The sequence below is a fragment of the Globicephala melas genome, chromosome 7 (genome assembly GCF_963455315.2).
Source record: "Globicephala melas chromosome 7, mGloMel1.2, whole genome shotgun sequence".
Classification (NCBI taxonomy): domain Eukaryota; kingdom Metazoa; phylum Chordata; class Mammalia; order Artiodactyla; family Delphinidae; genus Globicephala; species Globicephala melas.
The window spans coordinates 69,882,926-69,909,466 of NC_083320.1; the positions used below are offsets into that span (position 1 = coordinate 69,882,926).

A 26,541-nucleotide genomic window follows, 5' to 3' on the forward strand; every position below is an offset into this window, starting at 1 on the left:
TCCAACCCCTCCCAAATCCCCCCAAAACAATCCACTCAAGAAATGTAGGCCATCCTGTGTATTCATTTACGGATTCACCACTCAACTCCAAGGCCTCGTATTTAAGGACCGGAATTTTCGACATCTGCCTAGAGCTGCGGTCAACAGCCTATTTTGACAAGCATTTAAATCACACCCTTTTCTTGCCCAAAGCCTCCCTCCTGACTTTGTGAAATTTAAAGAAATTCTAAATTTCGTATTAAAGACCCTCCTTTTCCTGCTCACGTTATTTCCTACTTAAAGATATAAGGAAGTGTCTACATTTTCCTGAAAAAAAGAAAAAGTGCAACAAAGTAAAACGACTCACAGGGAACTAAGTAGTTGTAAATAAGAGGAAAAAAAGTAATTACTGGTAGTGCTATAAAACAAATTTAAGAAGAAAACGGGAGGCAGTTTCCACTAAACAGACTGCCCCATATTGGAGTAGGGACAGGCTATTCTTCCTTAACCCTTAAAAATAATCATCTACAATTAAATTATTTTCAAACTGTAAACTGCTTTCAAACACCATAGCATTTTACCAGATTTATTTTACTTGTTATACACAGACGATACAAACGAGCAAAAAACAAAACGTTTCTCAATGGAGTGTGTACTTGTATAAATTATTCAGTTCACAGACAAAACGAAACAAATATAAAAATCACAACATTAGATTTACAGAAGAGCCAAAATATACACACGTTTAGACCCTGAATTCCTATCAGGAAAAAAAATCCCCCCAATGGACTGAATCTAGATTGAATATTGTGTATGATGCATATTTCACATTAATTTTAAAATACAAAAAAAAGTATAGGTTTGCTACACAACATTAGAAATCCTACTAATCTATTTTCAGGGGGATTAGTGCTCCTTATCAAATATAACAAGACTTAGTGGGAGGGGGAAAAACAGTCTTACTTGCATTAATGCTAGTGTTTTCCCAAGGAAGTCAAATTGCAGCTGTTTCTAGGTGTCGGGGAAATCATTTTCAAAACTAAAATGCAGTAAAATATACAACTCACACAATTCATCTTCACTAGACTACACTATAGTTACCAACAATTCAGTCATCTATATCATTAGTAGAATATTCATTACAAAGATTTACAGCATATAAAGGTGGAGGGGGGAACTGAAAAGATACTCAGAAACAGTTTGTCAGCATATGTGGCACCTGCACAGACCAGTAATGGATTTGGCACTTGGGGAAAAACAAATAAGGCAAAATAATATTGCTGATGTCGAGCTATTCTATTTAAAAGTAAGGGGTAAAAAACATATAATTCCAGTTAGCTTTGCTTTGCAGGCATCATGCCACTTAATCGACTTGCCTATGAAAAGACACCTATCCTTTACAGGTGTTTGGTCAGATTCTCCTTAGCTATTTGTGTGCAGTAGGGCAGAGTAATTATTTCATGCAACGGATTGAGGAGAAGTGAGAAACCCATCATTATCTAGTTTTTCAAGTTTCAAGTTTTCAGAGCCTCTTAGAATATTGTTAATTATCCCACCAGAAAAAATGTTAAAGGGGAGGGGGGTGGAGAAAAAGGCAAAGAAAGGAAAAGAAATGAACGAGAAGGTTAAGCATGAACTGGTTTTGTGCCTTGACGATGAGAATAAAAACTAGCCATTCGTTACAGTAAATTAACACTATATACAGTCATTTCACAGGCTTTGCTCCACTAAAATTATTAACATCCCTACCATCCATCCATCCATCCACTCGGGGATAAGAAAGGACGCGCTGGGGGGTCCAGGTTCTAGAGTCAACATCCTACGGTTAATGGGGAGGCCGAGATTTGGCGGGTCGGAATAGCTGCTGCCTGACAGGACTGCCCAGGTCTCCTAAAGGTGAAGAGTTTCATTACCAGAAAGGGAAGGAGAGGGTGAGAAAAAGACGAGGGGAAGGGGAATTGTTGGGAGGATAACTTCACAGAAGGTTCGGAAGTAGGAAAACCAAAAGGTTTACAGCCAAGTTGAAGGTCGGTGCGCTAATTGCGGAAACTGCTGTGCAAAAAAAAAAAAAAGAAAGAAAGAAAAGGTTAAAATTACACTCGGAGACCTGTACTAAGCCGCTGCAGACGGTGTTCGAGGGTCAAACAAACTGAGGGGGCGCGCGAGTGGGGCGTGGGCAGGAGGCGCAGGGGGAGAGGCGCGAGGGGCTGGCGGGGGCCCGGCCGCGGCGGGGCGCGGGGCCGAGGCGGGCAGGGGCGGCCTAGCTGTGCGAGTAGAAGCCGTAGTAGCCGCCTATGTCCTTGGCGCAGTTCTTCTCGCAGTCCCGCTGGGCCAGCACCTCGCTCTTGAGCGGGGACGAGCTCTCGGACACGGGCGTGTCAGCGGGCGAGATCCGCCTCCGTTTGGCCTGCTCGTAAATCCCCGAGTCGCTCGAGTCGATGGACTTGATGGAGGAGGGCGTCTCGATCCAGCTGGAGTCGGACAGGTCCTTGGGCTTGGCGTCCTCGGCGCCGGGCGGCAGCGGCGAGCGCTCGGCGGCCAAGCCCTCGGCCTCCTCGCCCAGGTAGGGGTTGGCGCCGGCCATACGCGCGGCGGCCGCGGCGCTGTTGGGCCAGCAGGGCAGCACCGAGCCCGACTTGGCGCCGCAGTACTGCGGGGGGCTGCGCGCGCCCCAGCCCGACGGGTCGGCGTAGTAGCCGAGCGGGCGGCCCGTGCAGCCGGCCGCCTGCAGCGGCAGCGCCTTCACGCCGGCCGCCGCGTACGAGAGCAGCGTGGCCGCGTTGCCCGCGAAGTCCGTGGCCGTGTCGTAGGCCGAGGCGGCGAAGTCCAGCCGGTTGTTGGCCGGCGTCACAAACCAGCGCTGCGGCGACGGCGCGCCCGGGTCCTCGGCCTGCTGAGGCGACAGCAGCCCGTTGGTGTGCGGCACGCTGCGGTCCGTGCCCGGCCCGGGGCCCGCGCCCGCGCCCGGGTGGAAGCGGGCCTTGGCGTAGTTGCTCACGAACTGGTCCTGCAGGAAAGAGCCGGCCATGGCGTAGCGGGCCCCGGGCACGATCTGCGAGCGCGGGGAGTCGTTGGGCGAGGGGGTCAGGCGGTCCATGTCGCAGCCAGTGTAGATCCTGCGAGGGAGGGAGAGAGAGAGAACCGAAGGGTGGCGCCAGGTCCCTTCGGGGGGCAAAAGGGAAGGCCACCCCTGGTTGCCCACCCACACCATCTCCACGTGTAACCTGCCGCCGTCCAGGATGGAGACAGACAAAAGGTCACAGACCTGCATCCTCTCCAAAATAAATCGTGAAATTATAAAGGAATCAATCTGTCTATTCAGGGACCTAAAAATGATACAGGTGAAGAAGAAGGCTTCCCTCCTCTCTTGCGTTCTCTCACCAGGTGCACAGGGGGCCCGAGAGAGGAGCACAGCAAGGGATTCTCATCCCCCTTCTCCACTGTATGTGTACACATTATGGCAGATTTACCCAGGAACTAAGGTGTTATTTGCCCAGTGGGCCTTTCTTCTTCGGTGAGAGTTTCTGAGCGAAATTTCTAAACAAGTCACCCACTTCCACCCTTTTAAGACCGCTTTCCTCCATTTGACACACGCGCGGGCCCCCCAGGTACTGACAAGCATCGGACTGGTTTTCGCCAGTCTGCTGAGACCCGGGAGGGTTACTGCTGCAAGCCTCCGCAGGACTTACTGTCTTGTTTTCCCCGTGTGATCTTTCAACCCCCAGCTCCCGACCACTAATACAAACTAGAATTACTACTTGGAAACAAAGTCATCAATCAGTAAAATTCTTTTGCAGAGAAAAAGCATTCTTTACTCTGACCTTCTTTCCCCAGCTTTTGATCTGTTACTGGTTAAAAACAACAGCAACAACAACTTGGGGGGCAAACTCTTGAAGTACAGTTATCAACCTCCGCCAAGCAGTCTCCCACTAATAATAGCTCATCCTTATACAACTTGATTATGTGTACCAGGCACCCTTGTCTAGGACTGTACAGACAGTAATTTATTTAACCATCACAACAATTTTCCAAGTTAGGTACCATTATTATCCCACTTTACAGGTGAAGAAACTGAGGCAAAGGGAAGTTAAATAACTTGCCCAACCCCATACAGTAATTGTGTTACTAAGAATTACCTTAAAGAAAATAGTCAAAGATTAGCTCTAGGCCCTGGGCCTAGAAAATCCCATTCGAATTGAGAAGGAACCAGAGATTGGATCAAGATTGGTCGAAGTATTTTCTCATACACATACACACATGCCTCCCTTTTTATTTAGCTCACACATAAATGTTTTAATCTTTAATCAACAGACTGTTTTGAAAGAGAGCCTCAGTCTTGTCAGACCTCAATCCTTTGGGGAGGAGATTCCCTGGTGAGTGGCCAAGCAAACCCCCTGGCCCCCCTGAACTCTTCATTGCTCTCCCTGTTTCTCCAAAAGGGAGCCAGGCCCAAATAACCGACATTAACAGTGGAAAGGGAGTGTCATAAACCATTCTACTCTTCTCTAACCCATAAATGTCTAAGATAACCACTTGTACAGTTAAAGAAGCATTTTATGAGAAATATATAGTGATTTAAGAACCAAATGGAGTGTTTTTTTCCAACAGAAGTCAGCCAGAAGAGGGGCAAGTGAGTGTCATGCTGTGGCTGCTCAGGTGCAGTTTGCTTACTGCACAAAATTTCCCTCCTGAAATTTAAGTCCAGCCTCAAATAAGAACAAGTAGAGGGAGGCAGGAAGGGAACATAACCAGCAAGGTGCAAATACCTTCTCTGTTTACCACCACAATATTTTAAAAAGAAAAAAAAAAACAACAATCTGCAAAAGATACAGTTTATATGCCCATCCAGGTCCCAACCCACTTGGGATTACTGAATTGATTTGTGCAAAATAAATGCTTTGGAACAGATGTTCACAGCAGAATTAAAAGCTCAAAATCTACAAGACCCCCTAGTACAGAGACCAATATCTCTGGTCTCATGGGCCACACACTTTCCACTGTGCTGAGCCCACCTTTTTTAGATTGTGAGGAAGGACTAGAGTAGCCAAGTTTTTTTTTCCTGGGGAATCATACTGATGAGGCTTGCTTCCTTTGGACCACTTTTGAGGGATGCACATGGCAGTTACAGGCAGTACCATCCATGACTGTCTTTTCAATTTGTTATAAAAATATCAGGAGGGAAGTTCGGTATCTACCTGGAGATAGCCACTTGTCTCCTCCACAAATTTAATCTATTCCTAGTCAAAGACAGATTCAACTTTGTAGTTCTATCCCAAGCACTTAATGCAAGCCATGAAATTAAAATGTATGTATTCTTCCCTTCTATGGTCAGAAAAAAGTGAAGGGATCACCATAATCCAGATTTAGATTTTGCTATATAACTCCATCTGAACTCCTAGGCACTATACCTGGGCTCTGAGGAAGAACGCTAGAACAAGCCCAGGAAGTATTCAGTTTACACCTACTGTTGCCCCCAGAGGACAGCATTTTGATAGAAAAGACATGGAGTAGGTAAGTGATGCCTGGAGAAAAGGGAACCAACACATTTAATTAAAACGCACCTAGATAAAAACGATAAGAGGAAATATTTTTCTTTCGAAGCATAAATAATACACAGCAACAGAACCTGGGTCCTTCCCAAAGCCTGAAGTGACTGCAATATCGGCTGTGCTCGTGAACTTGCCTGTAGTGGGTGCACATTTTTATTCAGTCCATAGTAAACTTGCACAGGAAAAGCTATTACACAAAACTTGGAAATGGGTAAATAAAAGTCACATATGCCAAGGAGACTGTAACAACTGCCAGAGCCACATGCACTTTCAGGCAGACTCGGGTGGTTTCAGACACAGACAATCTGAGCTGAGCATCTGCAGTGCCACATACAACTCGCGCACCCGGGAACCAGGGCGGCTTCCCCAGCCAGCCAGTCCCCGAGCCCCGCCAACAACTTTGTAATTCACGCAAAAGCTAAAAATAGGCAGAGGAAACCTTTCACCAAAACCACAGAAGTACTAAGCCAGGTCACCAGAGAGAAGGGGAGCCGACAAAAAGGAAAGGAAAACCTCGAAAACAACCCTGTCTTCACACTTTCTAGCTTCCAAAAGCCTTGTACAAAGCAATGCACCTTTGACCTAAAGCCCAATTCCACAAATTTGAGAAAGTGCAAAACTACTTACGTGTCATAATTATCCCGAAATCCTTTTGCAAAGGGGTTGTGATCTATTTTCAGTTGTGTAATCTGGAAAAGAGAAAAAAAGATTAATACGATTTTACATTCTATACAGAGGATTGGGTGTTTAAGGATATGTCATCTGCCGCTTTTTACAGGGGCTTACGGCCCACAATTTCATTAAATAGCAAAGTTTCCCTAATTGAAAAATTTGAGGGAATGGGTGGAAAGGAAAAAAAAGAAAGTATGATGAAAGTTATGAGGAACATGTTTAAATTAATGGTGACTAAAACTAAAGAATTGCTTTCAATTAGCTCTCCCATGTGTTCTAAATTGGTTCAAATGCTCATTTTTTTTAAATGCTTGTTACATAATGCCCTTACTCAGGCAAAAATCTTTAAGGGGCACTTGAATTCATCACTAAAAAATGTTGCGTATCTTAAATGTTTCATCATATTTTTTAAAATCGGTCGCTTTTGATACACAACTTGAAGAACCCACAAGCTGCATCTTAAAATCAGTTTTGATTTAAAATAAACGCATATTTTTAACTTCTAATATTTTCATTTAAGTTTTTAAAAAACACCATCAATTCTAGTAGTCAAATCAACAGTAGTAAAATAAGTTTCTGCAAACTTGCAAATGCTTAAGTTCAAACTGCTAGAAAACTCACTTCGTAGCCCCCAGTAATTTATTGTAGGTTTTAAATATATGAATGTGGGTTTCTTTTGATCACCCAGAAAGTGATACTTGAAAACTAAATAAAAATTCCCAAGAGGCCCGAGAAATTCTGGTCACCTTAAAGGTGGCCCGGGTGACCCGCGACGGAGACGAATAGGAAGCGTTTTCCCACCGGCTAGGTGTTTAGGGAAGGTGCCCAGCAGGCCCCTAGCCCTACGCCTAAAAGGCGCAGCAGAGCCAGCTGCGGCTGACGTTAGTGCCAGAGCGGGGGATGGCCGGGGGTAGCGGCGCGGGCCTGGAGAAGCCGGTGCCGACCGCCGCGCGCCCAGCCCCCAGGCCTCCTTACATCGGTGTTCTGGTAGGCGGTGACGGCGATGAACTGAGTCTCGGGAAAAGTGAATGTCTGCACGCGGCCGGGCTGGCTGGTGTCCTCCGTGCCGTCCTCGTTCACTTCCACCACATGCAGGCGGGGCTGGTACTTGTGCAAGGACTGCAAAACCACCATCTGTCCGGCGGAGAGAAAGGGGAGCGCCGGGCGGCGCGTTAACGCAGCCGGCGTGCGCGGGGCTCTGCGCCGCCCGCCGCGCGGAGGCTGCAAGGAGCCCGCCGCCCCTAGTAACTGATAGCGGGCCTCGCCCGGCTGGTGACTGGCTGGCGGGGGCAGACCAGCCCTCGCTGCCCGGGAGCACGGATCGCCCGAGCACGGGAGGAAAACCAAACCCGACCGCCCGATCCTCAGGGCCCTTCTCCCTGTCCTCCTTTAAGGAGAAACAAAGATTTTCACAACCTGCAGATCCTGCGCGTTTCCTTCTCAAAATCAACCAAGTATTTGTACTTGGGAAGGTTGGGAACTCGGGAATTGGGCGAGAGGGGGGGAGAAGAACAACTTTGTAGATTGTTTAATATAATTTCGGAGGATGGAAATAGAATTTTTTAGAAGTCTTTTTAATGAAGCAAAGAAACGTGTCCAGTTTCTCATGTTGGTTTAAAGTGATGAACTGGATCTTAGGGAGGGACGAGTATGTATAAGTGAGTGTGTGTGTGTGTGTGTGTGTGTGTGTGAGAGAGAGAGAGAGAGAGAGAGAGAGAGAGAGAAAGAGAGGGAGAGAGAGAAATGAGCGCTTGAGCCACTGACCTGCCCATTGTTGTTTGAAGCTCCTTTGTTGTTTGTAAGTTTTAATTTTCCAAAAGAGATTTCTTGACGCATCCAGTGAGCCCCCGTGTTGGGGGAATCCGGATGCATATAGACCCGATTTCCTAGAGAAAGAAACAAGTTGTTTACATGTGCCCCGGGCACTGCCCAGTCTTAACTCCTCACCACGTAGGACACACACACATATACACATACGCACACCCCTTATTCCACTGTGAGGCCCATTAGCTAGGGCTTTTTAGGCCGTGCTTTCTTCCTATTAACTGGGATGATTAAAATTGCTTTTGCATAATCCTCCCCCTTCTCGCGGCTCAGTCTGTCCCCCTATCCCCCTCGTTTGCTTTTAGAAGTCATTGGCCGATCGTTTTAAAAGTCGCTCGAGCCAGTCCACAAAGGCTTTAATTAATCATTCTCACCTAAATAAGTGTCAGGAAAACGTGTTAATTGGAAGGACTTGCCTTGCACATTGGTGTCCGCTTTGCCGCAAGGAACCCATTTGCCTCCTTGAAACCTCCAGTGATTGGGATCCGCCAAAATCACATCCACAAAAATATTGTAATGAGCCGTGGGATCGAGACCAGAAATGTTAAAACTTAAAAAAGGAAACATGCGCCTATTTAAATTAGGAAGGGGGGAGAAAACAAGGGGGAAAAACATAAATGTTAAAGATTAAATGCAAGAAGCGAGGCGCCAGATAGCAAAGCAAAACTTGTTCTCTCAGCGTCAATGAGCGAATGTTTGCTGGGTTGGAAAAGGGGTGGTGGCGGAGGAAAAGAAGTGGGGCTGAAGTCGGGGAGTCGGCAGGTAGCACTGCCCAGCTGAAAAGCGAGATTGGCGACCCGAATCTCCACCTGTCGGTGCATCGGGCGTTGATGCGTCCCTCCCATCTCCCGGCCACCGGCCAGGGCTCTCCCCCTCTCTCTCGCTCTCCTTTCTCCGGCCACTGACTGGCTCTCCGACCACCTTTCTAGAGCGGGACCCCCCTCCCCGACATCACCGCGGTGGCTAGACCTTCCACTTTCCGTTTTTCCAACACCAGCCAACTCTAGGACGCGCCAGAGCGCCTTCCACTCTGCTCCCGACCCCGAATCTTCGCTGCCGCGGCGGTCACAAGCCGGGTGCACTTGCCCCCGGACCGCGCCTGGAGCAGCGGCAGCCAAGAACGTAGCATTACCTGCCCTGTTTGGTGATGATCATCTCCGTTTGGTGCCGGTGAAATTTCAGCCAAAGGGGCCTGTTGCACAGGTACACCTGCGCTTTGCCGGGCACCAGCCCGGGCTGCGTGGAGGAGAACTGGTAGAACGGGGCTCCTTGGTAGGAGTGGCCGTACTGCTGTGGGTAGGGGTAGCCGGCGGTGGGGTAGCCCTGCGGTGAGGAGTTGGACAGGAGGCTGTTGTAGGCTCCGTTGGTGATGACCGGGTGGTGGGCCATGTAGCGGCTTGGGCTGCCGATGGAGAAGGCGGGGTGCGCAGGTCCGTGCTGCCCGGCGTACGGGAACATGGCACTGGGAGCAGTGGCCGCGGACTGTGGCTGGCTGGACTGAGAGAGGAGGTAGCGATCTGCAGCAGAGCCATCGAAACTGTGACGAAGCTCAGAGACCCCGTCCAAGACAGGAGAGAGTTTACTTCTCTGGACGTCCCCTGGTGAGTCCTTGGAGTCAGGAAAATTGTCTGTATCTGACTGATTCGTCATCCCCCTGGTAATTTTTTTCAGAGGTGAACTTCTCTCCAGGTTGTCAGTGGTCGAGATAATGGGATGATCGTGCAAGACGAGCTCAGATCCGCCTGAATGTGGGTAGCTGCTGCTCACATTGAGAAATTTCTTGGAGAGCATGATAGAAGGAGAAAGGCAGTGCTCCAGCTGCATAGCTCTGGAACCTGAACACTCACCCTCCTGTCCCTGGTTTTTAAAGTCCTATTTATCATAAACTAGAAATCCACAGACCCCCTCACTAGACAGAAAGCACTTCAACCAGCAAATGCTTCTCAAAGGTTTGATTTACTTTTTTTTTCCCTGGGAGAAGAGATTGGCCAATTGACACTATGCAGCAATCAGAAAAGGCTCACTTTTGATCTTGCTGCTTGTGCAGCCGATGAAACGGCTCCTGCCATTGGTTAACTGCTGACAGTAATTTAATTAGATAGACATTAATTAGGATAATCACCTGGCTCCTGGTCGCTGCGATCATGGCAAACTGAAGGGGATGATTTTATTGTTGGCTTGGGGGTGGGATGGGGAACGTGTGTTAGTTTTACGTGAGCACTGTTGTGTCACCTTTAAGCTTTGTGACCACTGCTTTAGGAAGATTCAAAGATGTGCAATTTACTAAACATTTTCCTACCTTCTCCCCCCACCTCCCTCCTTTGGAGCTGAGGGGCGGAGGAGGGAATTCAACGATGCTAGGAGATTTTTCGGATCTGAATGAGCCAAATATTCAGTTGAATGTAACGATTTCAAGTGCAAAGTATACAAAGCGCGAGCCGGTGGCCTCTTCTCGCCCTGTAAAAGTTCCAGAGTCTGTCTTTTCCAGTTAATACAGAAGCACAAGACACCTGACCCAGTCCTTTGTGAGCAGGTCCTGTGTGTCCTCCACGAACACCCCCACCAACGCACACCTTTTAAACTACATACATACATAAATAAATCACTGCTGCTGAGAGCCACCTCCATGAGAGAGAGCGGGAAGGGGGAGTAGTGGGGGAGAAAGGCAAGCAACTCAGCCCCCCCATCCACCCACCTCGGGAAGGTTCGGTTTCTTGGTTGAGCACAGAAACAGTGACAATCAATGATCTCCTTTTTAAGTTTTGAAATAATCATAAGCTGTCGGGCTGAAGTGCCTTAATGTAGTTGCTGTGATGTTTACGAGGTCTTCCCTAAATATTTTATCAGCGAGCTTGGTTGCAGATTATCTGAAGAGCATCTAACTGGGGGCAGGCGCCATGCATGCCTCGCATGCCACTGCACTTCCTTCTCTCTGAGGTACGGCCTTGGCGACAGGTTCAAAAGCCTCGCCAGGAAAAGAGAGGGCCGGGTCCTCGCGCAAATGGGTTCCCTAGAAGCGTTGATCTGGGGAGACAGAGTGGAAGTGGTGTCAACGCAGTGATCGTTACGGAAGACTCTGTGTGTGTGTGTGTGTGTGTGTGTGTGTGTGTGTGTGTGTTTAATGTTTTTATAATCTGGAGGGGAGAAAAAGAATCCATGCCAGTAATTTTAAAATGAGAAAGAATCTAAAGAGGAATAGAGAAAAGAACCAGTTTAAAAGGATGTTGGCACAAATCAATAGCACGAGGCCCAAAGCAGCACCGAGGTGTAGGAAGAAATCTCCCAGTACTGGGTCTACAGAGGAGCCCAGCCCTCCGCCCGAACCCGAGGGCCAAGAGGCTTCACCGCTCTACGCTGCTTCCCGTGGCCGGCACCCGCCAACCTGCCCTCCTGTGGCTTTCCCGGGACGCCGAGCCGCGCGGGAATTAGGAGGAGGAGCGCAGCGCCGGAGCTCAGCTCGGCCCCGCGAGCTGGCTGACTGGCGGGCCGGCTCCACGCGGGGCACTGCGGGGGCAGGCGGCGAGAGAAGCCACCCCCGCGCCCGGCGCTCGGCCCCAGGCCAGCCGCCCCGCTCTGGCTCCATTGTCTAAGGTCCCCGTAGGCTCCCCAGCACCCTGGCGGTCCCGAGAGGGAGCCGCCCACAGACCCGGGGAGCGCGGGGCGAGCGGCAGCTGGCGCGGACCCCGGGGGCACACACACTTTCCCTGCCGGAGGCTCGGCCTGGGCGCCTCCGCCCGGTGGAGCTCGTACCTTCCTCCGAGAGAGTGCATCTGCCTTCCTCGGGCCCGGCCGCTCCCTGAGGGAGAGCGGCGCCGGGGACATTGGGTGGGTCTGGCGCTTTGCAGAGAGGGTCTAACCCGACTCGACCTGCGCCTAGGCGGGCGCATTTTGAGAGCGCCGCCTCTGGGGGCTGAGCGGCCAGCGCTGAGCCCGGACTGCGCCCCCGAGGCGGGCGGGCGCCTTGGCCGCAGAGGGCACCAGGCGTGGCAAGGCCCGGCGAGCGCGGCCCAGGGCCGGAAGGGTTGGTGCCCAGATGTCCCGGACTGGGAAAAAAAAAATACAGCCAGACCCCATTTTCCTTTCGAAAGCAAATCTCAGCTCGTGGCCAGGAAGCTTCACTAACAAGCAGGGCCTTAACTGTTGAGGCGTTGGGGTGTGGGGGGAGGGGACAGCAGCTATGACATTATTGGACGCTTGGTTTTCTTTGCCTTTTACCTTTCACCACCATTTCTCCCGAGAGCCTTTGGCCTGGTTTTGGCTACTCTTGCTTTCCCCTTTTTCAATCATTCACTTCTTTGTCCCCGAATGCCTCTCCACCCCCTCCTCGGTGGGACAGAGCCTTCAGTGTGTCGCAGAAAGGAGAGACTCTACCTGGATTCTTTTTCGGGTTTTGTTATTCCCGGTACCCTGAACTGGCTTTTTAAAAAATGAAGAATGCTAAAAATGACTGTTAAAGTAGAGGAAAGGGAGAGTGCCTCCTCCTCAGAGTTTCTAAGGAATTGGATTAGGAGATAAATGTGCATTCTCACTTAGATTACCAGTACTGAATTCAGTGATTCCTCACATACAGGCTACGTCTTTAACATATATGCTCAAGAAGGAAAACAGGCTTTTCTCAGAATCAGCACATCAGCTCTTGAATCATACTTCCATAGAGCTGGTCTTCTCAAACTTTAGAAGTGCTTATGCACCACACCAGGATTCTTGATTCGGATTCAGCAGGCCTGTATTTCTAATGAGCTCCCGGAAGACTCAGGTGCTCCTGGTACAGGCAGATGGCACTGAATAGTGAGGCTGGAGCTTTTGATGCCCCCACACTAGGCTAAGTGGAAAGCGGGAACATCTCTGTATTAGAGGCAAGAGTTTTGGTTCTAGTGCTGCTTTAGTGCTGCAGAGACCGGTAAAGATGCTCACATAAACACACACACACACACACACACACCCCCTGAAGTGGCTTATTGAGCTTGTGATTAAATAAGTTGTTTCAGTGCCTGCCTCGGCCTGGGTTATCAGGCTGCTGCTAAAATAGCTGTGCATTCCAAGAGAAAGGTGTTCACTGAGCCTTCTTAAGACATCCTCATTCTGATTGACTCCAAGTCCACAAAACTGTAGGTTTTTGCTAGGAGGGATTCTGGTAAGGTTTTGAAATTGGGAACGTCTCCAACATGAACCAAGTGGGAGAACATGGTATGTGACTGTGGGAAGTCCCGGAAGATGAGGTGATCAAACAAGAAGAGCAAAAGGCAGGCCTTGTGTAAGCCTTCTCAGTCACTTTACTCACTCAGGAGCTATTTTTCAGGGGACTAAAGTGAAAGAAAGAAAAAAAAAAAAAGTAGTTTCCAATGCAATGTTGAGAATAACCCTTGTATTACTGAGGCCTTCTTCTTTGGACATATTGTACAAAAATAATCTTGACTAGCTTTTCACACTATCTGTGAAGAAGTCACAGAACCTGATTTATGTAAAGGGGAAAATCATGTATTAAAAAAACCCGGAACACTTGCACACAAGTTTAAATCAGGCAAAAGGAAAATTTCTACAAACTTCAACTCATATTTTAATTGTAAATGGTTAGCTGTTATAATCCCAACAATTAATACATATTACAAGTCCTATATAAAATATACCATCACTATATTTAAAAGAAGAAACCACAGGACAATCAAGAAATGCTCAGAATACCTTATTCCACCAAAAACAGAGACTGTGAAACATAGTGGGAATTTAAGCCACTTCCACTTTTAGTTTCTGGTAACTTTTCATTAGGCAACCAAGAACAGCCTAGAATTATTCAAATAGGAGAGTAATTTGGTTCACCACATTATTCATACTACTCTATCAGAGGCTGAAGCTCAATTCTAAATCCCCAAGTAAATTCCCTCTTTAATGAAGCCTTAGAAACATTCTTACCATTTTTCACAAAGAGAGAGACAATTAAATCTTTGTCTCCATGCGTTTTGCACATTCTTTGGTGTACCCAGTATGGTGCTGTACCATGTGTGAGTACTTATGTACATCAGGTTAGAAACAGGTTGAGGGACGAGGTCATCTATGAAAACTGCCATTAGTCAAATTTTTGTCTTTATCAGAAAACTGGGTACTTCTAAGTTAATTTAAGAAAGATGAGAGAAAACAGTAACAAAATTACTGCTTATGTGCTCATGATATTCAATTCACATTATGGCTACGTTTCTCGTTTTGCTTTGAGGACACTGCACACCTTCTATGGCTGTTTCAGCTGGAAGTCTAGTGAAGTTTTGCAGCAGGCAATTCCCAGACAATCGCAACACTGTTGGTGGAATGTACTCTTTAAAAAAAAAAAAAATCATCAAAGTCTAAATTTAAACTGCCTCCCTTTTCTCCTTATATGTACCCCTCTGAAATACTGAAAGTATAATCTGTTAACAAGATATTGAGTATTCAATATTAACTTGTGACAAATATTTTTAATAAAATATGTCAACATTTTTCTGGGTTACTCACTAATGAGGTAGCCACTCTTTAATGGCAGTCATTTTACATTTGTGAAGTTTTGTTATCACACTGATGTTTTATGTGTTATCTTAAATTACAAAGGAAAACATATCTTTGTGTGAGATTTCCAGTGCACTGTCAAATGTTATTCTGTCAATTCCACCCAGTGCCAAAAAGACCTCAGGAGACATAGACTGTAAATGTATTTTATTTTGTAAGCAACAATCAAAATATATTTGTGTTACTGATTTCTTCAAATATTAAATGGGATCTTAACAAAATTTGTCCACTTTGATGTATTCTTATACAACTTTGGAATCTGCAAAGACCCTGACTAAAGAAACAGAAGTAATTGCACAACGGAGACTGAAGGTGTTACAGTGCTGCAAATGATGCCAGATGTCTTACATTTAACCAAATACACCTTCAGAGGTCCCTTGATTTTGAGCATTAGGAACAAGAGGACTATACACTGAAAGTATCACTAGAGCTTTTTGCATTGCTTTATTTAAATACAACAGTATCCAACATAGCTGCTAAACACTGGACAATATTTGAAGTCATAAGTACATCCACATGTTCCTCCAAATGACGTTTGGGGTCCTAAAAGAAAAAAGGAATAAGGAAAGAAAAAGAAAAAAGAACCATATTACTGGTAGATGAATTATTTAGATTTTTTTTCAGTAGCTGATGAAATTGGTAAAGAAAGCCAAAACTAAATTTATATATATTTTACAATTTAACTTTCCCTATATATTGTTACATTTTCAGGATTTCTAAATCTGTTAAAATGTTAAGGAGCTGATAAAATAAAGACCGATTTACACAATCGATGTTATGACTCTGCAGCAGAAATGATAGTCACAAGGAATTCTATACAAATCCGAAATCATCTGATTTTTTTAAAAAAGCATAAGCATTTTATCTGTGTGTATAAGCCTGATTATGTGTGTATACTTTCTGCCATTCATATATACTGAATGTCTGAGGGGGTACTTTACTCAAAGCAGACATACCAAAAGGAAAGAGTTCAATGTGAATTCTCATCACTTTCTCTGTAATTTTAATTTAATTCCTATGTAATTTTAATATTTCAGGAATAGTGCTTTAAATGATTCAGGAAATATTCTTGGATCAAAAGTCACTGTTAGTAATTTAAAAATTTAAATACAATTTGGATCAATTCTAAAATGTTAAGGATATTTCGTGTAGCTATTTTGAAAAAATGTATCACAGAAAAGAATATAGGTACAATCCATTAATTTAAACCTGATCAAATCTGTATTTGAAACATCTGAGTTAAAAACAAGACTTAAAATTGCATTGTAATAAAGGAGGTTAAGTTTAAATGCTTAATATACATTTATGTATAAGGCTGAGCTGATTGAAATATTTCAGCTAAATTTGAAAGCTTTGAAATAAAGGATAGATACTGCACACAATAAAAAACTTTCAACTAAACCATTATTTTCTTATATGTATTTTGCTAAAATACCAAGACTCCTAACTTTAAACAAATGTTCACCACTGAAATTACTTCTTGGCTGTTCTTTTCTAAACTACAATTTCAATACGCTTGATTTCTTTAAAATACCCAGAGATACAACACGCTACAAATAATTTCAAATAACTAGACCACAACACTAAATTTTCTTTATTTCAGAAATAAGCCTTAGGACATTTTAGGTGACAGAGACTAAGAAAGACCGGCAGGAGAAAAAGATATTGGTCTGATTCCATCATAGGCAGTTTTGCTTTTGCCACAAAGGAGGCCAAACTAGTGAAGTACTATATTTTTAAAAAATGATTCTGATGATTATTAAACTTTGCCAATTATATATATTTTCAGTTTCACTTTTAATTTCTTTGCTGCTAACTGTTAAATAGAATCTACATCAAGAAACTATAGCATCAGAGTCATTTATTCAAAAAATAGTTACTGAATGCTAGGCTCCAAGTTGGTGATCTAATATTACATATTAGACTAAAATAAGTAGTGGGAAAAGACAACAAGGGTGACTGTATCACACAGGATGAGAGAATAAGATGAATTATACCTCATTTTCGGTTTTGGAGGGTTCCTCTTGTTAATGAAACTGTAATATTCAGAATGCAGTGAGATTTGACTTCACCAATTATGATACTTAAGTCAGACCCTTGCCCCTACTGCTCTATTGGAATAACTGGTTTTGCGGTGAATTGGTAACACACTTCCCTCAGTTATCTACATTACTTCTTGTGGCAGCTGGGTGATTCTTAGAGATTTCCCATCCAAGAATGGTCCTGGCCCAAACCTACATAGCTTGTGAGATGTGATGGGATCAGAGCATATGGTAGGATGGCTGAAAGCAAAGACAGCTTAGTGTCTTGCATCTGAAATATCAAGATTCTGCCAACATCAGCAATATGATAACCATGTTCCATGAAATGAAAAAATGTAATCAACATTCTTTAAAAAACAGTCTAATTAATCTGTAGATTCTTTTAATTGGTTGCTGTGTTCCCCCCAACCTTCAGAAAAATAGGAACTAAAATATATATTTCATCTTGGGAAAAGTGAAAGAGCAAATACTTAAAACCCTTTCCCTTCACTCAGTAGAATCCAACAGGGCTCTAAGCTTTCTCAGGAATATTACCTATATATTGAAGCCTACATATTGATAAACTATATCATTTTTAAAACTGTTACATATGAAATAAACCTATCATTCTATTATCTTCATGGACAATATTATTTCAAGTAAAAATAGTGCTTGGAAAATCAACTCAGGACACAAGTTTCCTACTTTATTTCTACAAAATTGTTTTCACTAAAGATAGTATCTCACAGGTATATTTGTGATTTACTTCTCTATAGATGGCAAAAAGAATCTGACATCAAATAATTCAGGGACCTTTAAAATTAGCATCACATTTACATGACAGAAGAAAAATGTACAGTGAACAGACAGGGAAAAAAAATCACACAGGCTCCAAAATACTTTTAACTCTACAAGAGCATGTTATTATGTGAATGCATAACCTATTACAGTACACCTCACCTGCTTGCCAACATTCTTTATTGCCAGCTGTTCAGGTGTCATCTTATCTTCTTCTTCTACAGCCTGTGAATGAAACACAAAGGACAGAGTTTCAAATTCTAAATGTACTTTTCCCACTGCTGAATAATCATCAGATAATGATGATCATAATTTTCATTCACAGAACCTTTTATTCAAGTAATTTATTGCACAAAAAAGTAATTCTGCTAATCTTCAGAACAGCCTTCAGGGTAATAAAAACTATAACCATCATCATTTTGAAAACAGACTTAAGAAATTTGTAAAAGACATTGAAAATATCCAATTGGACCACCAAATGGAAGTGGTAACCATTTGAAAACTGTTATGGAATTATCTGAGGGATGGCTAAACTGGAGGATGGAAGACCCTAAGGGAGCTGCTTGTGGCACTGGGGTACTAACTACTCCCATTCTGTCTCCTTTTTCTTTTCCTACTTTCACTATGGCTCTCCCCCAACTTCCTATTATCTTTGTCACCTTTTTCTTGTCAACCAAACTGTGCATACCCAGTATCTAACTATCAGTAACACTTAGGATCAAAGGACCTGCTACTGACTTTTGATCCACAGCTAACAAATCATATAGTGTAATCCCTTAATACCTTCACATATTTGAATCTGTAAAAGTAATAGATATACTCAGAAAAAATTCTCAGTTCTCCACATGAATGATCTTTAATAATCATGAAGAAATAGAGTAATCTGAAGTTTTCAACATCAAAAAAATTACTTGAAATAAATGCCAAATCAAATAAAAATTAATTCAACCAAACCATATATACAAACCACTTTCTACTATTTTCAAAGCCAGCTACAAACTTTTATGCGTATGACCATAAATTTTCTAGCAGAATAATTTTGAAGTAATTACAGCATTTAGATTAGCTACCAATATTGCCCTCTACCCTAATAATGCACCACTGTGTAACCTCTTTATTGAGAATTCTAAGTTTAAGCAACCTCCTTCGTAACAGTTTTGGGTATGGTACTGCCTGAAGCTAGGGCCCTGCATCAGGTGAACTCCTGGTCTATGATTTATCCACAGCATTTGATAAATGGAAAATGAAGAAAATTTAAGTATCACCAATCTTAAGAAGTAATACCATAGCACTTAATATGGTTACAAAGGGAGTGAGAAAACAGGGGCAGAAAGCAGGAAACCAAAATCCCAGTGAGGGTTAGATTTGGATACTCTAAACTTAATCATCTCGCAGCTGCCAAATTTCTTCATGTGTGAACAATGAACACGTAGGAAATGCAATCATCAGACATTTCCCATAAACTGGGAAGTTTGGCTGCATTTCACACCTTCTTAATAGTTTTGTAAACAGAGAACTTGAAAATGAGCAAAGATGGCAAGTATCTAATTTTATAAACGGACAAACTATCTGGAGAATTTTCCGCAGTAGAATCTGCCTAAAGAGAAAAGACAGTGAATAAGTATTGCATCTACTGATTATTATAGGATACTTATTTACAACACATCATTAGGAAATACATTTATGACTCATAAAACTAAAAAGGGGAAAATAAGTTAATAACACTCCAAATCTAGAATTCCCTAGACAGAGAATATATTCATTTTCAGAGTCAGATGTCACTCCTATTATTCGCAGCTAGTTAAAAAAAGTATCTTCTAACTGGAAAATTGCTTCTCCTACTATCTCACTGTTTTACATATACAGAAACACTGGCAACGCATAAAAAGTTTGTCTTTCTAAATTACTTTTACAAATCATGACACTATACCTTACCAACCTGAAAACATATTAGATAAATGGAACAATTCACGTTAAGTCTGTACTCTATATCCATTCAGTGTTAGTTCTATGCACACGCCAACAATAGTACTTTACGGTACTGGAAGGAGGTAAGGGTTTTGGAATTTGGCTCAAAATACCAATCCATGTACAAAATAGTTATTATGGAGTATTTTGGAGTGTTGCAAATATCAAAGATGGCAGACATGCAAAGATGAAAGTAAAAAAGCACTTAAAGCATTGATCTTATTTGAAAGGTTAAACAGAATATAAAAAGCTCTAACTCAATTTAAAAAATCTTTTATATCATTTAACCACTTTACCAATTAGTTTTCCCATTTCCTATAATTAAAAGAGAGAGTTCACAAACTCTTTGAGAAGTGCAGATGGTAAAAAGTACTCCCAGCCATAGATGCCATCTGGAAAATGAGGAGCAGCTGTAGATTTAGGCATATACTAAGGTTGCAAACCCCCATGACAAAAGAGTAAGCACATCTCTTACACTCTGAGATAGACCAGATCATCACATTAAACCCCTAAATATTTTCTCCAGCTACCTAAGTTACCTTTATCTCATCTATCATCTGAGCAAGACCAGTTTGCCTTCATTCATAGCTCTAATCTGGCTAGTCACCAGGAAAAATTAAGAAATGGTAGCAGCAGAAACAAATGAAATTCAGGCACAGGCAGTGTCCTTACTAGGGGAACTTCTGTGTTTATGGCAACTTCTGTGATTTGGCATCAAATTTTGCTTTTGCATTCGTGCTCTTCGGTTTACTCAACCAACAAAAAAGCACTGAAAATGTTTGTGGCTATTCACACTAGAAACGTTTTTAACAGTTTATCAACAAAGACCCCCAGATGGCTATCCCATCATGCACGGTCTGCACAGTTCTAAGAAATTCCTGGAATTTGGTCTGTTGTGTTATCATAATCCCCTCAGATGTACCCCCCATCTTAAAGAGGCTTTTACTAAAGCCATTAACCTCATTATCTTTTTCCTGGTAAGAGTCAAATTTCTCAAATGGAAAATCTGTGTTTCAAATTCTACCATTTTATTTACCTTCTAACAAACATGGATTGGACCCTTAGCACTTCATGAGTACTCTTTTAAGGATCTCCACCTGGCAAATTCCAATGGACTCAGTTTACTTGAACTTTCTGAACACCTTTTCCAATACCCCTTTTCTCTTCTAATCCTTTAACCTCTGCTTTCATGACACCATGTCTCTTATTTCACTTTATATGTCATATCTATTCCATTCCTTGGGCTTCGTTTTTTCCCTTTGATATGTTTGCAGTGTTCACTCTTAACATGCCATGCTTCCATTTAAGCACATGCTTTGTAAAATCACCTATATGGTATATTTTTTCACCATTAAACAATCTCTGCATAAACTGCTAGTGAATGTAATATAGGCATTTTAGTTCTTTCTTGATTTTCATAAAAAGTCAATGCATTGACTATATAACTGAAAATCACACTATGGGTTATGGGGATAGAGAATAAGTTTAAAGAAATGGCTTTTATAAAACATACTTGGGAAAGCAAAATTAACAAACATGAAACAATTAGAAAACTATATGAGAAAGTATTACAGGTGTGAATATGGAGAACAAAAAAGTGGGTTCCCTACAACCATTAGTAATTAAACATTAACATGTACATATTAATTTACTGAATCCTTAAAACATCCCAGTGAAGTAATCTACATTTTACATAAAGAAATTAGGCACTATCTCCTATATGTTAATTCCAGCAATACTTCTACTATAAATTTTTTTTCTAACTCTCCTTTTGAAAGTGCTTATAACGCTCTAGTACATTCTATGTATGTCCTCAACAGTAGAATTTTCCTCATTTTATACATTCAGTAAATAACTACTAAGTACTCACTATGAGTAAGACAGTTCTTGCTCTTCAAGAAGCTTGCATTTGGGTTTTACTTTACCTGCCAGTAAATCTCAAATTATAATGCAATATGAAATATACAAAAAAGGAGTGTGCCCAACTAATGATGGGGACAATATAGCCACACAGCCAATAAGCAATGAAACTGTGACTTAAATACAGTCTTATCTATCTCCAAAGACCTCAAAGCAACATTCATGGCAATTCGGGAAATCATTACTTTTTAATGACACATCCTGAATAAAGCCAAATCCATGATTTATTAAGTGACCCAGAATACGTAAATTCCTTCTAAAAATATTATAAGGAATCCAATTTTAAAATATAATTATATAAAATAGAGATATAAAATAAACATCATGTGTGTGCCCATACAAGTGTGTGTATGTATAATAGAAACTGCAGTTTAGACTGTTGAAAAAACTTTCTATGGCAGAGTCTACTGCTAGTTGCCTACCTAATACACATCTTCTTTTATAATATAGCTCTAATTTTATTAAAGGCAGTAATGCTCCCAGGTAAAAGACTATATAGCCTTTCTCAAAGCAAAGTATGTCCACTTGATTAAGTTCTGCCAATGAGATATAATCAGAAGTGCTGGGTGGGACTTATAGGAAGGATCCTGAACAGGAATTGATTTAGTTGAGAGGTCTCTCTCTTTTGCCCTTGCATTTCTTCCTGTTGCTTGGAACTCAGATGGGATGGCTAAAGCTTTAGCAATCACCATGAATCATGAGGAGATCTAAACGATGGAAGCCAATACAAGGAAAGTGGAGCAAAAGATGGAGATATCTGGGTATGTAAATGTAATAACTTCAAAGTTTCACATGGACTTGAATTGCAAGAGATGTACATTCCTATCCTCTTTAAGCCATTGCTACCTCAAGCTAACACAATAGATATAAATAACACCTGCTTAGTGCAAAAACTAAAAAGAATCCAGGATTTACATAAAGTATAAAATTCCCCTACCTTCCACCTGAGAGGTGACACTGTTAACAGCATAATACGTTGAGATATATGTGAGACAAAGAGGTATCATTGAAAAATGGAGGGAAGGTAACATAGTAGGGACTTTTCATATTGTTACACAATTTCATTTTATACACATAACATCAAGTTTTAAATATTTCTCTAAGTTGGTACTTGTAGAATTTCATTCTTCATAATAAATCCTTAAAAGAGAACACGTTGGCTTAAAGAGTTATATGCACTTAAAATTTAAAGATAAAATGGGAGATGGCCTTCAAAAATGTCATATATCACTTTTTTATTTTCCCACTAGTGGCGCATTCTCCCAAACCATTTTTTTTAATTTGAAAAGAAAAAAAAATCTTATACTTTTAACTTTTTTCTTTGAATACTTAATAAGACTGAATTCTTTTTCATGTTTATATGCCATTCATCTTCAGTGAATTTTCCAGCTCTGTTGTCCAATTTATTATCCTTTCTTTATATTTTATAGGAATTCTTTGTCTGTTATGTACTTTTTGGATACTAGCCTTTTCTGGGTTATAGGTACAAATATTTTCTGCCAGTCTGACTCCTAATAAGCATTTAATAAATGTTATTTTTATTGCAGGTAAATTTTACTGTCAAGTTATCAAAATTTAAAAGCACTGATATTCTTACTAGCACTAAAGTAACCTTTGGGAAGCTTGACCACAGCTTTACAAATACTAAGTCTTCCTTTTGGAAATGGGAATTTATTCACAATGTTTTTAGCATTTTTCAAAGAAGTCATATATACATATTTATACATTTACATTTTTTATGGTAGTTATTCCTAAATACTTTGTAATTTTGGATGCTTCTGTAAACTGATTTGCCTTTTTTATATATATATATATATACACATATATATACATTTTTTTTTTTTTTTTTGTGGTACGCGGGCCTCTCACTGTTGTGGCCTCTCCTGTTGTGGAGCACAGGCTCCGGACGCGCAGGCTCAGCGGCCATGGCTCGTGGGCCCAGCCGCTCCGCGGCATGTGGGATCTTCCCGGACTGGGGCATGAACCCGCGTCCCCTGCATCAGCAGGTGGACTCTCAACCACTGCGCCACCAGGGAAGCCCTGCCTTTTATATTTTTCAACTGGTTTCAGCCTATGTAACTGCATGGCTACATAATTCTCAATCATAATAGTTCTAATAGTATTCTAGTTTAGTTTCATGTATTTCTATGCTTGATTGCAAACATATCCTATCATACTTAAATAATGATAATCTGGCCTGGTTTCCCAATATTTATATCTTATTTTGTTTTTCTTATCTTATTGCACTAGCACAAAACAAGACCTTCTTATTTAATACAGCTACTTTGATAAACCAAATGTAATCATATAATTACATATTTTGTATGTAATTACATAAAAGTTGCATCCAAACCTTCTTTCAGGTTCCTAAGTAGGCAGTTTTTCTACCTGAAAAGTAAACTGTCAGATCTCTGAATTTATAGGGCTACATGCTTGAAAACAAAGCAAACTTTTATGTGTCTATGCTATTCTTAAAAAAGTCTTTTACAATTCATTTTTTCACTGGCAGATTCATTTACAAATATCCAATCAAATGTTATCAATATTAAAATACTGATACATCTTGGCACGAATAAACTAGGAGATTTGGAATAAAAGAGTTGTGGGTGCTAAAGTTCAGTAACTAGAGAAATCAATGACTAATAATCAAGCAGAACGTCTGCGTGGACTTCAGACTTGAAATCAAAAAGTTGGTACAAAGGAATTTAATTATTTTCTAACCTTCTTTCACTTTAGGAGCTAACTGGCACGTAACAGTAATTACCTTAGTTTAAAACACCAACCAATTAAAAAGAATACTATGAAGAACTGGTTGTATGGGCCTTTCTTTTTATATTTTAAGTGTTACTAAAAACTCCACCACATTCTCTTTCAATCACAGAGGGAATTACAGCCCCAAATTTGGACTCCTTCGTATCACAGCTTATACATTGTTTTCACTTTATAACCAAACCTTACAAATTTTTGAGTACTTCAGAGATTTTTTAAAACTGTAAAATAGCAAAAACTTCTGTGGATGGGCAGCAGTAACCATAAATAGGTTATTTCCTGGCAGTAGTACCAATAAGAATTTACTTAAACTTGTAATGTTACAGAGAAATGAAAACCATTCCTACAGTCCGCTGAATAATAACTTAAATTTCTTTAAAGGTTAATTTATAAAAGGTTAACTGTTTTAAATAGGATGAACTATTGTTTTCTCTTTAATCTCCACAGCATGAAAACATACACTAGAAAGATTAAATATATATATATATTTTCCCTACAATCTAGAAGCAATGGGAATTTCCAGCTGGAACACTACATATAAATCAGGGCATGCTCTTCAAAGCCAAACCTAATTCTGCTGGAATTTAGCTTGTATGGGCCCATCAACATTTTTTCAAAGTTCAATTCTCTCAAAAGGCTTGTTGTTAACACTTGGCAAATCTTATACACCGTCTCTTGGTTAATATTTATTTTGTAAGATGTGTTTAATTTAAAAAGTAAAATATTACTTTTTTGGTGTGTGCCAACCAATATCAACTTTAACTGTCTCCAAAAGCTCTAGCCCCCACCATTAATTTTTAGTCCCACATAGTAAACTGCTTGTTTAAACTTTTTTTTTTTTTTTTTTGGCCGAGCCATGATTTGTGGGATCTTAGTACCCTGACCAGGGGTTGAACCTGCACCCTCGGCAGTGCAAGTGCAGAGTCCTAACCACTGGACCGCCAGGGAATTCCCTGCTTGTTTAATCTCTTTATCTTCTTTCTCAATCTTTCTACTTCTACTTAAATTGGAAATGTTAATGGTACCAACATACTTCTGGTCACCTAGGCAGGAGACATTTAACTCATCTTTGATTCCTTCTTCTTTTACTTTATCTATCCAACTGGCACCATGTTTTATTTTATTAGTCTATTGATACCTCCCTTCCCACTGCCACTACAGTAATTCACACACTTAGTACCTTTTGTCTGGGTAATAGCAAGCTCCTCCTAAATATAGAATCTCCATTTCAAATCTCCTCTTACAACACTCTTTCTTCTATAGCCTTGTCAAATTATGTTTCTAAAGTCAGGTTCTGGGTATACCATGCCCCTGATCAAAAATAACTCTATCATGATTCTCCAAACTCTGTTACTTGACTTCAGTAACTTTAAAAATCTTTATTCCCCACTATTCACCCTTTTATGTACACCCTTCTCATGTACTCTAGCCAAACACAGTTTCCTAAAGATGCCCTTGCTTTTCTGTCTCCTAGTCTTGCTCATGATGTTCAGTTGGCCTAGGGTAACATTCCTTTGTACGTCCAAATCTTATTCATGCTTTAAGGTCCAGTTCAAATGTTATTCTCTAAAGACATCATCCTGGGTCTGTACCAGCTGAAAGCAAAAGCCTTTGAACTTCTACAGGACTTCACATGGACTTCTCTATGGCAGTGTTCTCTAACTTCTAACTTGAATGAGTATACAAATCTCTTGGAAATCTTGTTAAAATGTTGATTCTGATTTAGCAGGTCAAACACCTGCATTTCTAACAAGATCCCAAGTGATACTGATGCAGCTGGTCTGTGGACAATCTGAATACTAAGGTGTTATCAAACACACGAATTTTGGTCAAGTACTCTGGTTATGAACTTTTCTTAATGCCCCTGTTTTCCTAAAAATGAAGGAAGGATCCCTGTTTTCCACTGCAAATTGTACAGAAGATATTTGATAAGTATCTGTAAGCATAACACTGTATAGTATGTATATGTTTTACAAATTGCAGGTTTTCAACCCATTAATAGGTTGCAAACTATATGTCGATGTATATAATATGTATGTATATAACTGAAACAGTATGAAATTGAGTCAAATGAGAAAGAAAATAGAATATAACCACTTGTAATAAGGGTAAATATTGCTTCATAAAACTTTTGTTGCAATATATATACACACATACATATACATTTGCAGGTACTGGGTCAAATGTAAAATCTATTCTTTATATGGGTTTTGGTCAAAAAAGTTGAAAAATACATGTTATGAATTGAATCATGTCCCCCCTAAAAGGATACATTGAAGTCATAACCCTGGTTAGAGATTAGAGTTATGCTGCCACAAGCCAAGGAATGCCTGGGGACCAAGAGAAGCTAGAAAAAAAAAGAAGGATGCTCCCCACTAGAAGCTTCACAGGGGGCATGGCCCTATCAGTACCTTGATTTTGGACTTCTAGCTTCAGAATTGTGAGGGAATAAATTTGTTGTTTTAAGTCACCCATTATATGGTAGTTTGTGATTGCAATGCTAGGAA

General features: G+C 41.6%; 2 protein-coding genes across 2 annotated transcripts in view; both read right to left on the reverse strand.

Moving 5' to 3' along the window:
* Positions 1-551: 551 nt before the first annotated feature.
* Positions 552-10,549, reverse strand: TBR1 (T-box brain transcription factor 1). Its single transcript, XM_030849778.2, has 6 exons — positions 9,157-10,549; positions 8,441-8,595; positions 7,965-8,086; positions 7,176-7,334; positions 6,156-6,217; positions 552-3,095 (listed from the first exon to the last, which is right to left on the reverse strand). The coding sequence occupies exons 1-6, from the start codon at positions 9,846-9,848 to the stop codon at positions 2,240-2,242; spliced, it is 2,046 nt and encodes a 681-aa protein (XP_030705638.1). The 5' UTR covers positions 9,849-10,549; the 3' UTR covers positions 552-2,239.
* A 4,139-nt stretch (positions 10,550-14,688) lies between these two features.
* PSMD14 (proteasome 26S subunit, non-ATPase 14) overlaps positions 14,689-26,541 on the reverse strand; it is a 95,041-nt gene continuing 83,188 nt past the window's right edge. The window contains exons 11-12 of the mRNA XM_030852629.3: positions 17,540-17,602; positions 14,689-15,101 (exon numbers count right to left, since the gene is read on the reverse strand). Of these exons, the coding sequence (XP_030708489.1) occupies positions 15,003-15,101; positions 17,540-17,602 (162 nt within the window). The 3' untranslated portion in view covers positions 14,689-15,002. The remainder of the gene's footprint in view (positions 15,102-17,539; positions 17,603-26,541) is intronic.